Raw genomic sequence first — 18,976 nt, forward strand, 5'->3', positions numbered from 1 at the left:
TGCTTTATTTATTATTTTTTTTATAAATGAGTATTCGAGCATTGTGTCAACGCCCAAGCCATCACCATGACTCATTCGACCATATTGTAGGGTCCCGTCATGCTAGAAAATTGCATCAGCAGTTCTAGTAGCACTTCATCATCTTTCGCCATAGCAATGGTCTCGCCCAATAAATACAGATTTAGTTTTTCTCCCTAAATACGTTGTACAATATTAGTCTATCAATCAATAACAGATTTTCTTATAGATTTTAACAGAAATTAAGTTGAAATAGTTAATTAAAAATAATTGCATAGTAACAGTGATGCAATTAGAGAAAATTAGAATCCTAAGTAGCAAGTGTATTGCCCATTATTGAATTGATGAATCTCCGAATCAATAACCACGATTAATCATGTATATATTCTAGATGGTTGTTAACCAATAATTCAGTTAATTGCTCCATAAATTAAAGTTTCATATCGTAGAGAATATTACCAAGAGATTGAGAAAACAATGCCATAAGTATGAGTACTTTTAGTCACATAAATAAAACATAATTTTAGTCACAAAGATAAATTCATGAGTACTTTTTGCCGGACAATGACACTGTAGATAATTTGTTCCGACTAAATTCCGTCTCATAAATATCAGGTTACATCAGTGATCAGTCTAGTATACAGTGAAATAAGTAGTGAATCCTGACAACATATAGATGACGAAAGCGTGGCCCACAAAGAAGAGACAAGCTATTCCAGTAGCCGAATAAGCAAGAATCGGGTATTCATGAGCCACGACTGCATATAAGCTTGAACCATAAGCTATCACCATTCCATAAATAGCGTATGGAATTAATTTCTGGGAAAAATATATCATTGTTCGGAATACAGACGGAGCTTTTTTCATTCTAAAACCCTGCAAGTGGAGAATCATTGAAGTAGCTGAGAAAACAAATGCCAAGGAATTAGACGTTACAAATAAGCCGAAAGCCAGTTTCTGAAATGATGTTGTGCCAGCTTTCTTGTAAGGTACGGTGAAAATAGCTGCAAAGGTGACAGTGGCAACGAAAGTGGCTACCACTAAGCCAACTCTAGCGTTATCCTCAGCATGAGAATAAAGTGACTTGAGTTTTGTTTCCCCTTTCGTAGAGAAACCGTTTCCTTCATGTTTTGCTATTTCATTACTCTGGGTTCGTGGTTCTCCAGTCCCAATGGTCTGCACTTCCATACTTCTTCCAGCCACTACTCCTCGCAAACTTGGTAGAAAGCCTCTAGCCTCCAATTTCGGGATGACCGTCATCTATGAATAGTTGAAACAGTCAATACTGATTAGAAAGGCTGTATTTCATGAAGACATTACGCGGAGATTATGATGAAGTACTGCATTGGTTTGGACCATGTGATCAGGGAGTTTCGAACTAATCAAGTACCATTCAGCACGTACCTGATCTTTTAGGGTCCCATTTCCTACAAGACAAGATTGATTTCCTATCTCTAAATTGATTTTGGTTTTGAAGATGAAGAAAAAAATCAAAACCATTTTACCAAAAATAGAAAACTCAAAGATTCGTACACAAATGCCATCCAAAACATATATTTCCTAAAGTTTTCATCATGATTTAAATTGTAATACATGTATATTATATATGTATGTATGCATAGAAAAATGAGTGTAATATACAGCTTAATTTTACGTAGGATTGAAAGGATCATACTGTTATTTTTATATATTCTTCAAAGTTCGGACATGGTTCTAATTTTATATTAAATGTTTCAATTTGTTAAATTTCTCATGATGTATATATGTACTCACTCGGAACAAAAGTATATAAAGAAAGACAGAATAGGAAAAAAATTTAAATGGAATAGATCTAAATATATTTGAGAGTGGATATCTATGCGGTGTCTTCTAATAATTAAAGTGAATAGAACAAGTGCATGGGGTTAGCTAAAATTTGGCAAATATTTAGAAAAGTAGATGGTGAAGGCATATTTGGATAATGGAAGATAGTTCACTATAAGAAAAATAAGTATTTATGATGGATTATTTGCGACGAAAACAAACTCATTTTGTCAAGAAATAGCCATTTTCGTATGAAAGAACTGGCCACAAACATCGATCTATATATTGATGTTAAGAAAACCGGATGTTAGCTAAATATGACATATAAAAGGGAATATATAACAATCAAACAAGGCCTGTGGTTAGAAAGAGGAAATTCATTTTCATTTGATAAAAACAAGGAAATCAAGACTTTTTTTTTTTTTTTTTCCCAAAACAAAAACATAAGAACATCATGCATGTTTCATTAATCATAAACGCACAGCTGTTATAATTGGCTAAATATAAATAGGTTCTTCCTCAATATTATTTGCCTATACTATCATCAGAAATGCTCAAGGCATTCTTAGCCATAGCATGATCAGCTAATCCATTAGCCCCTGGTGTGAAGGAGTGTGAAGACTTGGAGGGAAGAATGAACAAGAAGTTAACATTTAGAAGTGGAGGAGATGTGCTCTCTACTCTTGAGACCTATGGAAAAAAGCTCTTGCAATGGGATAGGTGTAGTTTTGGGAATGTACGGAGAGTTCTAAAACTAAAACAGTAGGAATTTGCTCATTTATAGAATACCAGTCAAACCAAAGACAGTTGTAATATGTCGAATCAGCTTAGGCATGAGATTAACGAGTTGCTGGAACAAGAAGAAATCATTTGGAGGCAGAAGTCAAGAGTTTCATGGCTAGTGATCCAGGGGTCCTGAACAACGCACATATTTTTTCACCATAAAGCTTCACAAAGAAAGCGAAGAAATTTCGTTAATGGACTCAAGAACATAGATGGGAGGTGGTGTGAAGTAAACAACATGGCAGCAGAGATCCATTCCTACCAGACACTCTTTGTACAGAATTTGAAAAGGGAGAGTAGGTGTAGGTGTTATACTTCGTGATGAAAAGGGAGAGGTGATGATGGCAACGAGCCAAAGGGAGGAAGTAGTGGAGCGTGCAGATACTGATGAAGCCCTAACATCACTTAGAGGGTCACAAATTGGTGCGTAATATAGGCATTTGTGAGGTGATATTGGAAGGAAACTCCTTAACTATTATTGAAGCTATAAAGGAAACCTTGCCTAACTTGTTGAGAATAAGGCCTATAATTGACCACAACTTTGGCAACACATAAAATTTTTAAAATTTACAAAATTTCTAAAATTTCTGATAACTTCGTTCTCAAACATTAATACTCAAACATAAAAAACTTTTGCATCACTTTTCTTCTAATCAATACCTAGACATTACTCAAACACAACAATCAATACAACTTTTACAAACTTCAAAATAAAAATAATTTTAAAAAACTATATTTAAAGAACTTTTTAATTTTATCTATCAACTTTCACAAACTTTAATACAATATCTATTTAAAAAAATATTTTTATTCAGTATTTTCTCTCTCCTTAACCAATACCTATTCTCAAGCATATTCTCACAATTCTCAAATATTTCAAACATTTTTGGCATCCAAACATCCAACATCATGAAGTGCATGCTTCATGTGGGTAGGAAGGCATTGAGACAATGTATCTAGTTGCTCGTCAAGCTAGAGGTGTACATGGAAAACATTGTTGTTTGGTAGAATAGTACTACTCCTGATTTTATTTTGCAAAGGGTTCTTATAGATTCTCATTTCTAATGGATTCTAAGATTTACTTAGTAATTAAATAAATGGATTTCACTCAATAAAAAATACCCAGGTATGAAATAAAGACATTTTTCTTGATATCTTCTGTTAGGTTCCCTGCTTTGCTCCATTGTTCAACTTTAATTCTTTGTTTATGGCCTCCAATGCTTGTGGTGCATCCATCGCTAGAATAACAGTGTCTATGAAATCGAAGCAATTAAAAGCAACTAATAGGGCTGCCAGTGTTTCAGCAGTAGTTGCATCTAGAACCAGATCGCTAACAACTCTTTTTTTTCTTGGAGATCAATCCCATAAAGCACGCCCTATAGTTTCTAGTAGTGTTAAGTAGATGGAAAAAGTGGGACTATTATTGATTTTCATTTTAAACAGATTCACCTTTGTTGAGACAAGCTTGCGGGAGGAATACTTTTGCTGCATTTGGGATTTTTAGGCCACGTTTGTAATTTGGATTGATCTCAGTTTAATATAATCTTAAACTGAGTCTAACATTCAAACACCCAACTCTCAAATCACTAAACTCATTTCAATTCAAAACCTCTTTACACATGGGACTCACAACTTTTTTCAAATCAACACATTTTTACATGCGAGACCCACAACCTTTTTCAACTTCACATAAATATATCTAAACTTATCTTAACATCCAAATACATCTAAAATCATCTTAGGTGGACTCCACAAAACTCACTCCATCATCTCAACTCACTACTATTTATAAAAAACTCAACTCATCTCAACTCAGCTCAACATTCAAACGGGGCTAGAATCTCTAGATATCATACCAAACTTCTATTTTCATGCCACTAAGGATTCTCCCGAACTCGAGCATTTGACTCTGCAAATTCTATGCACTCGCAACCAAGAAAATTTCATTCCCTATACACCTTAATATCCATTTATCTACGTACACTATCACATAGGCTTATTAGAGATACAAGAGCAAAGGCACCAGTTGTAGACAATAGACATAGCAAAGACATTTATTGGAAAATTAAGCATCAAGTCCATGTTTTAGCCCTAGAGGTCTTTCCTAGTTGGAAACACAAGACAATATCAATTCTAGCAAAGACATGATTTATGATGAGAACAGAAACATCCAAGCAGTCAGCTTAAAAATGGGTGCAACAAGCATTTTGGTTGACAATGTGGTAAATCTTGAAGCATTTCCAAAAAAGGGGCTCACAAAATTCTCCAAAAACTAAAAAGTAGCCGAGAAGTACAAGCAAAAATGGCTCGTAAAGTTTTATTAAAATCCAAAATCATCGGATAAGAATGCATAATAATGATGATTGACAACCCCATCATTTAACTTGATGTGTTGTTGTATAGTAATGCTTTCTTATATTGACACGAGAATAAATTTTTCACATTGAAAGAATTTTGTACCTTTTTAGCAAATCACTAGTAGCATGCACATGTATATAATTATATTTATAGGGAAGTTCTTTATCTATAAAGGGATCTCATAAAAGTAAAAGCATAAACTGATATACCTTGATGAGATATATAATATTGTAAAGTTCTTTTAACAGTAAGATATATCTAACATATCACATTAAGTTAAGTTAGTTTATGAGTCTACTTTTGTGAGCTTCTTTATGGATCTAGCACTTATTATATATATATACATACATACATACATATATGTATATGGGTCATGGGGAAGGTCGATAGGTGTGGATCTGTACGATATGAGGCATATGTCTCATAACAGGACGTGTATAGGATAGGATACGTGTCTCCTATGCAATTTATCTAATTTATAAGAAGAATTTAATCTAAGCCAAATCCATCGATCATACCTTTTCAAACCATTTACGCTGTATTCTTGATCTAATAATGTCAATGGGCGTTAGGCCTTCCTTGTTGATAGCCCCTCTGTCCACTCTTTTATCACGTGATAGCATCGCTGCCATTACAGTCGATGCATCGATGCTGGCCAGATGCATAGGTGTGTTGCCATTGCTATCTCGCTTATTTATGAGATCTACAGGTAGTAAGTGAAGCATAAATTTGATAGCCTTGATGTTTTTTCCCTTTTCCACAGCAAGATGAAGAGGCGTGCGACCTTTATTGTCCAACAATTCGCATGTACTTGGCAATTCTGAAATTAGTTTTCTGGTTACATTGATGTGGCCTCTCTCCGCCGAAATGTGGAGAGCAGACATCCCTTCCTTGTCCTTTTTGAATGCTGCGGAACGATCAGCTTTCAATAACAGTTCAACAGCTCCAACATTGTCAATGTTATATGAAGCATAGTGAAGAGGAGTCCACCCAAAGTCATCAGCTTCAGAGGCCAAAGATGGCCATTTTTCAATTGCCTTCGGCAGAAAATCTATGGGAGAGATAGAAAACCATATCACAACGGTTTGATTTAGCTTGACAAAATTCAAGAATGTATGAAAATATGCTTTAAGGGTTTCTACCTTTTAATTTATTGTTATTTTATGAGTTCTAATATATATATATATATCATTGATTGAGGGATCCATTTTTTTTATAGAAGAATCGGAAGCTACCTCATAGTGATCCCGTCTCAATTTTATTAATAACTCTCACTTATGGCGGAGGAAAACCGTGATAACAAAACCGACACTCGGGATTTACAAAAACCACACATAAAACCATCCCGTGTATCCAACTAAACAAAACCAAAACCAACCTAACAAGACCACCTAAAAACATCAGACCCATACTAACAATACCAAAAACCTGCCTATAAAATCAAAACCAGAACAAAAGAGACACAAAACCGAACAACGCCTCCATGTATCAGGTACTTGCGCGAAGGAAAACCAGCAGAAGAGCCCATAAACAAACTGGCAACACTTCCGCACCACTTAAACCCATCTAGCTCTTCCGCCTAATTGAAGGAAGACCCCATTTATCTACTCTGATCAAACCCCGCAACAGAGGAGGGATCTCACTCATATTCTTCCATTCCACTTCACCTTCTCTTGCCCCCCTTCTAGCTAACCAATCCGCAACCGCATTTCCTTCCCTATGAACGTGCATAAACCTTATATCCATATTAGTGAGCAAAAGTTGCAATTCCTCCCAAAAATCCTCCAAATACCAACTGCCGCATCTTCTATTATCCAACCATACAAGCCGAATAAGTAGTAGTTGATTGAGGGATCCATTATTTTAGGTCAGATGCGTGAATAAGTAGTGGTTGTATAAGTAGTGGCTCATCATACAAGCCGAAGACAAATCATGCAGTTGGACCCAAAATGTCTCCATTTTAAAACTCATCTTATGTGGTTGTATAAATGAATAAAACAGGTTATGGAAAAAGAAGCTGTTATCAAAGAGCCAAGGGGCAAGGCTTCCCATCCCAAACCCTTTGTTTATTAGCACGAGATGCAAAGGTGATGACAAAATGTTGGTTCTCACCTCTTGAAATGTTGCTGGCTTACTAACTCTCCACACCTTAATTAGCCATTGTCGCTCCGATTATCTCCTTCCCTATACTTCTCTCATAGAAGACTTTTCCCACAAGACTCGGATCACCTTTGTTTTTTAACTCTCTCGGGATGAGATTTCCTCTTCCGACAATCAATCGTAGCTTCTCCAATTTCTCTTCTATGACCTCCATTCCTCCACCGCTGAGAGCATTCACATCTGATTTCTATAAGTTTTCCTAAATTTTAGCTAGAAATTTCCTATAATTTTCTCTTAAATTTTACTCATCTTTAAAAAACCTCCTACATCTTATTTCTCATGATTTCTCTATTTTATTAAAATAATATTTTTTATTCTTTCTTTATTATTATTTCTACTACTTTATTTCTACATCTTTAACTATTCCCTATAAAATATATATAAAAATTGATTTAGGGGATGAGACTCTCATAATATAAAGAGCCACTATTCACATCCTACTTATATATTAAAATAGGGAACTGGATGAATTAAGTACTTTTTTTGTCAAAGAAATTAAGATGATTCCCTAAAATTTAGAGATTTGGGGAGTATAGGGAACTGGATCTCTAACAACCATGTTGTTTGGGGACTACAACTCACACGATCCCCATGGCAAAGCTGTAATTAAATAGGATATTAAGGGCAAAACTAAAATTTCTATCATTTATAGGCTTAGAAGAGAATTTTTTAAGAAATTTTAATCGTTAACTAATCACTTTTACAATGACTGCACAAAAACTAAGGATCACTTTTAGAAAAGGGTATAGATGTATTGTAAGTGGAGATTTATAAATTAAACATGTCAGTTATGTTTATACAATTGGATTATATATCTTGGGGTTTATTGTTTTAGTTCAAATATGAATCATTATATTGAATGTTTTATGGCATCCTTGAGGAAGTACTTGATTGACTGAGAATGGTAAGATTGAGATTTTGTCACGTTCCTATGTACTGGCAGCGGTATATTATGAGGTCAAGAATCTCTTTGAGTTATAAACTCCTACGGGATTGATTAAAGATCCGTGACCTTAGGAGATCAATTAGTCTAGGTCATTATGCGATTTTATGAGTAAACTATTATATTAGTTAGATGATAGTTTTTTTTTTATAAGTAAGAAGTTTTATTGATCCACGTAAATAGACAATGCTCAAGTACACAGGAAATATACAAGAAAAAAGCCTAATTATAAACTACCTGCTACGAAAAGTAGCATAAAAGTCATTAAAGCTCGCTTCATTCCATACTATGGATGAAGCCCAATAGAAGAATGCCCTAAAACCATCCAGAGAACGTTCCCTAGTTTCAAAACATCAACCATTTCTTTCGTTTCATGTACACCACATTAAACATAGGGGCTCCATCTTCCAAACAACTGGAATATTACGATGACCCCGAATCCCTCTCCAACACCACAATAAATCCAACACCCTCCTATGCATAACCCATGCTATACCGAGCCTAGTGAAGATGTCATCCCATAAAGTTTTTACTACTTCGCAATGGAGAAGCAAGTGATCTGTTGATTCACTACCGTGTTTACCCATGAAGCACCAATTTGTTTAGTAGAAGCCGCCCTTTTTCAACTTATCAGTGGTCAATAATTTCCCATGGGATGCCAACCAGCCAAAGAAAGCTATTTTGAAGGGAGCATTATTCCTCCAAATGCTCTTCCAAGGGAAGGCATTGGAGGGGTTAACCATTAATACCTTGTAATAAGAGTGGACTGAGAATTTCTTGTTCCCTGTGAGTGTCCATAGTAGCTTGTCCTCTCTTCCGGGTTGCACTTTCATCGTATATAATACATTGTAAAAGTTAGCAATGTCATTCACCTCCCAGTGCAGAGAATTAGCAGTGATGCTCATATTAACAGCCACGAAAGCTTCTTTATCTGATGCAATCCTATAAAGAGCGGGGAAAGCACTTTTCAAAGGCTGCATCACCACACCAAATATCATGCCAAAATCTGATTCGTGTACCCCTTCCCACCTTAAAACAAGACTTGTGGAGTATGTCCTCTCATCCATTCCGAATGGATTTCCAAACCCCCACTCCTTAGGCCCCTGTTACTGCATTAGAGCACCAATCCCCCCAAATGCTCCTGTATTTAGTATCGATGATACTTCTCCAAAGAGCATCCCCTACCTGATGATACCTCTATAGCCATTTACCAAGAAGAGCCTTGTTAAAGATTCTCAATTTCCTAACCCCCAAACCACCACAAGACAAAGGAGTGCAGACTTTATCCCATTTGATTAAATGAAAATTTTCTCATCTTCTAACCCTCCCCATAGTAAATCACAGTAAAGATTCTCCAATCTATTTGCCACCATTACAGGCTAGGGGAACAAGGATTGAAAGTATGTTGGGAGATTGGATAAAGTGCTCTTAATAAGTTTGATTCTACCGCCTTTAGACAAGTAAATTCTCTTCCAACCCGCCAGTTTGCGTTCAATTTTCTCAAAAATCCCATCCCACATTGGCTTGGATTTATGAGGAGCTCCCAAAGGAAGTCCCAAGCATTTCATAGGCAAGGATGACACCTTGCAGCCCAAAATGGCTGCCACTTCATTTAGATTATTAACCAAACCAACTGGGACAATCTTAGACTTAGATAAATTCACTTTAAGACCTGAGACAACTTCAAAACACAGAAGAAGAGTTCTTAGGGAGCGAATCTGATTAGGATCTGGGTCACATAAAATCAACGTACCATTGGCAAAAAGGAGATGAGTGACTGATATGATACCTTGTGAGGAATCACCCATCGAGAAACCTGAAATGAAGCCCCTGTCCACCACCCTTCCATGATTCTACTCAACACATCCATCACAATAATGAATAACAATGGGGATAAGGGGTCTCCTTATCTCAAACCCCAAGAACTGTTGAAGAAGCCTTCGAGAGTGTCGTTGAGCAAACTAGAGAATCTGACAGTTGTGATACAATATTTTATCCATTGACACCATTTTTTCCCGAAGCCATGCTTGCCAAGAATATAAAACAAGAGATTCCAGTTCACATGATCAAACGCCTTCTCCATATCCAATTTACACATGATACTTGCGGTGCCGTCTCTTACTCTATTCTCCAAGCATTCATTTGCAATAAGAACAGTGTCAAGAATTTGTCTTCCTATAATGAAAGAATTTTATGACTTCAAGATGATCTTCCCAATAACTTCACTTAGTCACTTAGCAAGAACTTTTGAGATGATCTTCTAGACCCCACATACCAAGCTTATGGGACAAAAATCTTGCACCTCCACTGACCTTGCCTTTTTAGGGATTAGGGCGATGAAAGTGGCGTTAAGACTCATCTCAAATTTCATAAAAGAGTGAAATTAGAGAAAAACCTTCATGAGATCCTCCTTTACAATGTCTTAACAAGCTTGAAAGAATACCATTGTGAAGCCTTCTGGGCCCAGTACTTTGTCTTTATCCATCCTTTTAAGCACGCTAAGCACCTTATCCTCTTTAAAGGACCTCTCCAACCAAGTTGCACTTGATTGGTCAATCGCATCGAAAACGAGTCCATCTACCTTAGGCCTCCATTGGTATTATTCCTTTAGCATGTTGTCAAAAGAATGTACAATATGATTCTTCATAGCATCTCTATCTGTCAAGATTCTACCTAAAATATAAAGAACCTAAATGACATTGTTTCTACGATTAGAGTTAGCAACTCTACGGAAAAACTTTGTGCTCCTGTCCCCTTCCTTCAACCAAATGGTTCGAGATTTTTGTCTCCAAGAGATCTTCTCCATAAGAGTTATTTTTTCCAACTCAGCTGCTACGATCATTTTCCTTGCCTTATCTTCCTTTGATAGAAACCCATCCACTTCTTTATCATCAAGATGGTGCAACTCTTGGAATAAAGGACCCCACTGGTCATTAATGTTCACGAAGACTTCCCAATTCCATTTACTTAGATCGTTTTTCAAAGTTTTGAGTTTCTTGGCCATAACAAAGCTAGGGGTGCTTGTGATTTGATAAGAGGCCTACCATGATCTAACTTTCTTTGAAAACCCATTAACTGTCAACCACATATTCTAGAATTTAAAGTATTTTCGTCCCACATGAAGACCCCTGCAATCTAATAAGAGGGGAAAAGGGTCAGAGCAAGTCCTAGAGAGCTAGGCAGAATGTGTACAAGATTAGTGGCCGTTAGGGTTTAGAGTAATAGGGTTCTGTCAAACTCGATCGAATATCCAATGAGATACATTTAATATATGATCCAATTTCTTGTTAATTTGCTTAACTCATATAACATACATAATCAAATTAGTTTTGGAAATGTGATGTTAAAACTGGATATGGCTAAAGCTTATGATCGGGTTGATTGGGATTTTCTTATGGGAGTGCTTCTTGCTTTTGGATTCTCTAATTCTTTTTGTAGTTTGATTAGAGAATGTATTTCCACGCCTTGGTATTCCATTCTAATGAATGGTACTACGAAGGGTTTTTTCAAGGGAGGTCGAGGGCTGAGACAAGAGGACCCATTGTCCCCTTATTTGTTCATTATTTTGCAGGAAATTCTTTCTCGTCTTATAAAACAAAGTGTGGAAGAAAAGAGGTTTGGTCAGTTTTCTCAAGCCCGTGGTACTAGGTTGATATCACATCTAATGTATGCAGATGATGTGGTTATTTTTACTAATGGGGGTCGTTCTTCTATCCAAAATATTTTAAGAGTTCTGGACACTTATGAGAGTTGGACAGGTCAATTGATCAACAAAGAAAAAACTGCCATGTTTTTTTCTAATAAAATTTCCATAGCAAGGAAAAGGAATCTCAAAAGATTGACTGGTTTTTCGGAAGGAAAATTCCCCTTTAAATATTTGGGGATTCCCATTGTCTCCGGCAAACTCAAGATTGCGGATTTGGAGGAACTAGTAAGAAAAGTTCAGACCAAAATAAGTGGGTGGAAAATGAGACTTTTATCTGTGGGAGGAAGGGTAATCTTGCTAAGACATGTACTAGCTAGCATGGCTGTGCATTTTCTGGCGGTTTTAAGTGTTCCAAAACAGATTATTCATACTTTAAATAGGCTTATGAGTTCTTTCTTTTGGGGAGAAAGGGATGGAAAGAATAAGAGAAAATGGGTGGCTTGGAGGAATATATGTAGGCCTATTGCAGAAGGTGGTTTGGGATTTCGGTCATTAGAAGATATGCAAAAAGCTCTTCATTTAAGATTTGCTTGGAAGCTTATGCATGAAGACTCTCTTTGGGCAAATTTTTTTCGGAATAAGTATATAGGTAATAAACCTTTTATGTTACTTGGTTCTCCAAAGGGTACAAGATTTTGGTGTATGATTGCAAAAAATATTCCTACTATTTTGAATTATACTAAATGGAAAATTAAAGATGGAAATGTTTTCTTTTGGTATGATAAGTGGTTGGCGCAAGAGCCATTTGCTGAAATCTTGCCTGTGGTTGAGCACCCTCTTCTTAAAATTAAAGATTTAAAGCTTGATCATGGGTGGGATGTGGAGTTTTTAGAGAGGTTGGTGGGCATGGAACTTGCTGAAAATGTCACTAATGTGTTGGAAAGGAGTAAAGTGGGTGAAGATATCCTGATATGGACTAAAACTGAAAGTGGGGATTTTACTACAAGGTCTGCTTGGGAAGGTATTCGAGTGAGAAGTCCTATTCTAGAGGGACATAAATGGATATGGAATAACATTCTACCTAAGAAGTTTTCTGTTTTTATGTGGAAGGCGTGGAATGGAGCTCTAGCTGTTGATGATAATATTAGGAGGATTGGTATTCCACTAGCATCGAAATGTAATTGTTGTAAGAATGGGCAGTATGAAGATATAAATCATGTTTTATTTGAAGGGGAGGTTGCAGCTGGGATTTGGAAGAAGTGTGGAGCTCTGTTTGGGATTCGGGTTGGAAGATTATGGCGTGAAACATGTATTAACTGGTTTCGGAAAGCCTCAAATTCATCTCAAATTGGTGTTATACTTGGTTTATTGCCTACTATAATTTCGTGGAGATTATGGGGAAGAAGATGTTCTGCTCGAATGGAGAATAAATTGGAAACAAGTCAGGTGATTTGGCTTTCTATCAAGTACTGGGTAGGCGTTCTTGGTCAAGGAATGACTAGGTTTAAAAAATTTAATCAGCATGATGCTTACATTCTCGGGTGTCTAAATGTTAATCCTATCCCTATTCAACATCATCCAATTCATCTCATTACTTGGTCTAAACCACTACTTGGCAGAGTCAAGTTAAATACGGACGGGAGCTACCTGGGTAACCCAGGTATTTCAGGTGCGGGAGGGGTTATTCTAGATATGCAGGGGTCTGTTTTATTGGCTTTTTCAATGAATTTGGGATATGGTGATAGTACCAAAGCAGAACTACGGGCTTTACTGGAAGGGATAAAACGTTGTAAAGAATTAAATTTGTCTGCTCTGGATATTGAAGTGGATTCACAGGTGGTTCTGTCGTGGCTGAAGAAAAACAGGTGCGGAATCTGGTATTTGGAGGACTTCTGGGAGGAGTTGCAGGAGCTGATTAAAGATATGGATTACAAAGTTTCTCATATTTTTAGGGAAGGGAATGCTGTTGCTGATTGGCTTGCTCGATGGGGGGCAAGAGTGGGTGATGCGGAATGGAGGAATATGTCGGATGCTCCTGCTATGCTGCGGGGTTTAATTAGGATGGACAAATGGGGCATTGCGTCCATTCGGTGCAAATCGCATGAGGTTAGGTGTTAAGCCTCTAGGGGATGCTGTGTGTTTTGAAGATCTCTTTTTTGTGTAGTGTCTATTTGGGAAGGGTGTTGCAGAACTCTCCAACTCGTCATATGAGCGACGAGTACTTTGCTGTTGGGTAGTTTTTATTTTTGTGTTATTCATTAGGCCTGTTTAGATGGTTTTTCTTGGTTGTTTGGTTAATTGTTTTGTAATTTTTGGTTGGTCTTGAGAGTTTTTTTTTTTTTTTGGTAATTGTAACCACGGTTTTCCTCCGTCACAAGTGAGGGATCATTAATAAATTCGGGTAGGGGTCACTCTTGGACATGTGATTCCTTCTCTTAAATAAAAAAATAAAAAAAAAATAAAAAGTCCTAGAGAGCCTTTTTTGGCAAAGATTGGGGAAATGGACATCCCAGAAAGGAGAGACAATGAACCTGTCCAACCTAGACTAGGCCCTCCCTTTAGACCAAGTGAAATCTCCCCCCGCTAATGGAAGATTTACCAAGTCCAACTCAAAAATAAGAGTTGAGAAGTTTGCCATGGCAGTATCGAAGCAAGAGTTGCCTGTTCATTCACTCGAGAACCAAGTGACGTTGAAGTCACCTCCAATACACCACAGGATGTCCCACCCACTACACAAACCAGTGATCTCATCCCAAAGGAGTTTTCTTTTATTGTCAACATTTGGCTCGTAACTCCTAAGAACCCCAAATTGAAACCATCTTCTACATTCAAGAAAGAGCAAGCTACTAAATATTTACCGATGAAATCCTCCATCAAGTCAGCAACTCTCTTATCCCACAACACTAGAATACCCCCTGAAGCATCCTTGGAGACAAGCGTGGTCCATCCCACATAAGGGCAATTCCACAAACTTCTTATTAATTGCCTACCAATAGTATTCCTATCATTTGTCCTCATGCTAGGTAGCATGCTTAATTTTCTATATGAATAGATAATTAGTTGAGAGATCAGGAGGAGGAGACAGTTTATGGGCATGGCAACCAACAAGTGTGAGATGCTAGTAAATGGGCAACTCTGACCCATATAGTGTCTATATGGGTTAAAATCATAGGTGGGTTTAGCATCAGTTAAAAAATTCCCCACTAGATATTTAACTACACACCAGTTAATTAACTAATGGGTTTAGTCTTCATCCCTGCTAGGTTGATCTTGGACAATGTAATAGCAGCTTATGAGATTTTGCACTCGATGAAGACTAGATCCAAGGGGAAAGGAGGAAGTATGGCACTTAAAATGGATATCTCAAAAGCATATGATAAGGTTGAATGGGCCTACTTGAAAGCTGTCATGTAGAGAATGGGGTTTATGGAGAGATGGATTGGGTTGATTATGGATTGTATAACATCTGTATCTTATGTTGTGTTGGTGAATGGAAGGCCATGTGATGTTATATATTCTTCACGAGGTATTAGGTAGGGGGATCCAATATCCCTTTCCTGTTTTTTTTGATGTGCTAAGAGGCTTAGCAGTCTTATTAATTCAGCTGAGGATAAGGGTGAGATAAGAGGGATGGTTGTTGCAAGAGGAGGTATAAAGGTCTCTCATCTTCTATTTGCTAATGATTGCATTATCTTTGCAAGAGCTAAGTGGCTTGAATGGTTGAAAGTGAAGGAAATCCTAAGGGTATCTAAAGTAGATTCTGGTTAGGGCATGAATTTACAAAAAAACCACTGTGATGTTTAGCTCTCGAGTTAGACAGGAAGAGAAGGAAATGATTGTACAAATCTTGGGGCAAGGGTGCAAAGTAACTCTGAAAAATATTTGGGATTGCCTACTTTGGTTAGAAGAGCCTGTTATAAGACTTCTAGAGGAATCATGGGCAGAGTTGGCACAAGATTAACAATTGGAAAAATCAGTTCCTATCCCCTGCTGACAAAGAAGTATTGCTCAAAGCAATTATTCAGTCCATACCTACCTACCACATGAGTGTGTTCAAGTTGCTCAAGAGGTTGTGCAAGGAAATATATGGTATTATGGCTAGATTCTGGTAGGGTTATAAAAACAATGAGAAAAAGATTCAATGGGCCAGTTGGGAGAAGATAGGTTATGCAAAGTTGGTTGGGGGTCTTGGTTTTAGAGAGCTGGAAAGTTTCAATACTGCTCTCTTAGCAAAACAGAGTTGGAGACTTGTCACTAAACCAGACTCTATTGCTGCTATGGTGTTAAAAGCTAAGTATTACAAGAATTTTGATGTGATGAGCTCTAAGCTGGGCTATGGACCTTCCATGATATGGAGAATTATATGGGGATCTTTGAAACTGCTTAAGGAAGGGCTTTTATGGAGAGTGGGCAATGGTTTGAACATTAAAGTGTGGGAGGATAAATGGCTACCTAGCAAACCCTCTCATCAAGTGCAGTCTCCTATTAAGCATCTGAATGTTGAAGAAAATGTGGTAGAGTTGTTAAGGAATGGTGGTAGTTGGGATATTGAGGCTATGAGGGCTACATTTAATGAAGAGAAAGTTGAAGTAATATGCAATATTCCTCTGAGTCATACTGGCTTGGAGGATAAAAGAATTTTGGCCTACTCTAAGAATGGGTGCTTTAGTGTAAGGAGTGCCAATCACCTTGATCTAAGTAGGAAGAAGGATTTGAAAGGGGAGTCATCTGATGGGAGAAAAATTAAAGAAGGGTGGAGAGAACTATGGCAGCTTAAAACCTTGGGTGTGGTTAAAAATCTCTTATGGAAGGCTCTTAACAATTGTCTTCCCACAAAAAAGAACCTCTACAGAAGGAAGGTGGTGGAGAAGTCAATATGTCCTATTTGCTTAAGGGAAGATGAAACTGTATGCCATGCTTTATGGAGCAGCCCTGCAGCTGTGGATGTATGGGCTGAGAGAGAGAGTCCAGTGCATAAGTGGATGCCATCTGAGATGGATTTGGCTGCAGTATGGAGGAAATTATTAGCTAAGCTAGCTCTGGAAAGTGTGGAGCTGGTGGTATTTGTTATGCGACATATATGGCTCAGATGGAATGGATGGATTTTTAAGGGAAATTCAGTAGCCCTGGGATGGTCTTTCAGCAAGCAAAAGCAAGTCTCATTGATTTTCAACAAGCACAATAGAGGGGGGCAGAGAGAGTTATACCTGCTGCAGTGAAGAGAGGATAATGGTTAAATGGGAAGCTCCAAGAGAAGGCTATGTAAAGGTAAATTAAGATGCTGCTTTCAAGGCAAACCAAACAAAGATGGGGGCTGGAGTGTTTATTAGAGATGAGGAAGGAAATGTGCAGGTGTCTCTGTGTTTGCCAAAAGATCGAATTCAATCTGTTGTGATTGTTGAAGCTGCTGCTTTATGGAGGGCCCTATGCTTATGTGCAAAACTTAATATACAGAAAGTAATACTTGAAGGTGACTCATTGGAGGTGATTAAAGTTGTAAATAATAGGGAGGAATGCTGGGAATAGAAGACATTAAAGGGATTCTTTGCACACATCCAAATTGGATACTAAAACACACATATAGAGAAGGGAATAGAGTAGCTCACTTTCTTGCATAGTTTGCAGTAAATTCTAGTGAGGAGCTGGTATGGATAGAAGATGGCCTTGAGGGGTTTTTTTCTGTTGTTTTACAATATAAGTGTTGTAATGACTACTTTATTGATATATGAAAGGTGATGGTTTTCTTGATTAAGAAAAAAAACAAAGATCACATGTCTCTTATGCATGTGTTAATTAGTAGTGAATCAGTAAATCAACTTACTTGTCGCCATGCGAATGGTGGCTACATGCAACACATTCATGCCGTCCCTTCCTCCATAGGGGAATTCCGGAGCATTTTGCAGGATGTAGTCAGCAATATCGTAATTTTTTCTGTCTACAGCCAGATAAAGTGGGGATTCTCCAGCTTCATTCATCATCATAGCCAGCCCTGGTTTTTGGCTAAGCAGTAACTCCACAACCGACTGGTGACCATATCTCACAGCATCATGCAATGCTGTATCCTTGTACATGTTCACCATCTCGAGAATACTAGATGTTGAATGATCTATTAGGAGTTTCGTGATGCCTGAACACCCAACCCTTGCTGCAATATGTAGCGGAGTATCCTCCTCCTTATTTTTTAGATCAACCAGTGATTCGTTCATGTCAATGAGCATTTCAGCAAATTTCTCTTGTTGGAATTTTGTTGCAACATGAAGAATGGAGTCGATCTCATCTGTTATCGGTTTGAGGATATCCCAAGGCTCCTCTAGGCTGGAGTCGTTAGTACTTATTTTCGGTTGAAAGACTGCCATGTCACCTTTAGCTGCAGCGTTATAGAGTTCCGTTGGATCCATCACCTCGAGTTGCAACATGCTATATCAAAGAGACTGATTTTGCTGATGACAAAGGTTATAAGCAAGAGTTTCTCAGATCCTAGCTTCCCTTAAAAATAAGCAATATATAATATGAGAATTTGATATAGGAATTAAGTACAAGTACTTGGATATAAATATATATATATATATATATATATATTGTTATGTAAATTACCATAATTTTCCTTTTGAAAATTATATTTTAATAAATAATCTAGAAACTATTATAAAGTTACCGACTATAAAAAACTATTAAATCGTCCTAAAAGTATTAATAAATTTTATTATTGAATTTATATTTTAATACTTCTGCCTTCACCCTGCATAAACTATTATAAAGTTACAGACTATCAAATATTTCTCAGTGACTTCTTGCGGAATGCCTCTCTTTTATATGATTTTAAGGAATAATTACAAAAACTATCATCGGGTTTTGTACGATTATATATATTAATTTTACTCCGGATTTGAATTATTACTTTTATCATTGGGAAATTTGTGATTTCCATCAATATATAAGTACCATATTTCAATTTCTCATTGAATAATTTAATGGAAATATGACATGCTAGACACAAGAAATCGTCTGACTTTCAATAAACTAGATGATTCGCATGCATGGGTTACAAAATTGATTTGCTGCTGATCAAATTCTGGTCATGAAGTAATCAATTATTCATATGTTAGTTAAGATTCCTTAAAACTTGAAAGCTAAAGAGTCATGTTCACTGTTTGGGTGGCATGGATTAATACAGAAAGAATCTGCTTTTAGTTTCAAAGCACAGAACATGAATATTCTCTATTCAATCGCATATATAGGAAATTTATGATAATTCAAAGAGAAAT

The 18,976-nt window shown here is 37.0% G+C and overlaps 1 protein-coding gene across 1 annotated transcript; it reads right to left on the reverse strand.

Moving 5' to 3' along the window:
- Positions 1–1,126: 1,126 nt before the first annotated feature.
- LOC109000317 (ankyrin repeat-containing protein ITN1-like) lies at positions 1,127–18,189 on the reverse strand. Its single transcript, XM_035682864.1, has 2 exons — positions 17,533–18,189; positions 1,127–1,278 (listed from the first exon to the last, which is right to left on the reverse strand). The coding sequence occupies exons 1-2, from the start codon at positions 18,125–18,127 to the stop codon at positions 1,250–1,252; spliced, it is 624 nt and encodes a 207-aa protein (XP_035538757.1). The 5' UTR covers positions 18,128–18,189; the 3' UTR covers positions 1,127–1,249.
- Positions 18,190–18,976: the final 787 nt, after the last annotated feature.

Source organism: Juglans regia, chromosome 11 (genome assembly GCF_001411555.2).
Source record: "Juglans regia cultivar Chandler chromosome 11, Walnut 2.0, whole genome shotgun sequence".
NCBI classification, from domain to species: Eukaryota; Viridiplantae; Streptophyta; class Magnoliopsida; order Fagales; family Juglandaceae; genus Juglans; species Juglans regia.

Coding starts and splice junctions, on each gene's coding strand:
- LOC109000317 (XM_035682864.1), bottom strand. CDS start 18,127: ATGTTGCAACTCGAGGTGATGGATCCAACGGAACTCTATAACGCTGCA. Junction 1,279..17,532: donor CACCATTCGCATGGCGACAA/GTAAGTTGATTT, acceptor AACTATTCATAG/ATGACGGTCATCCCGAAATT.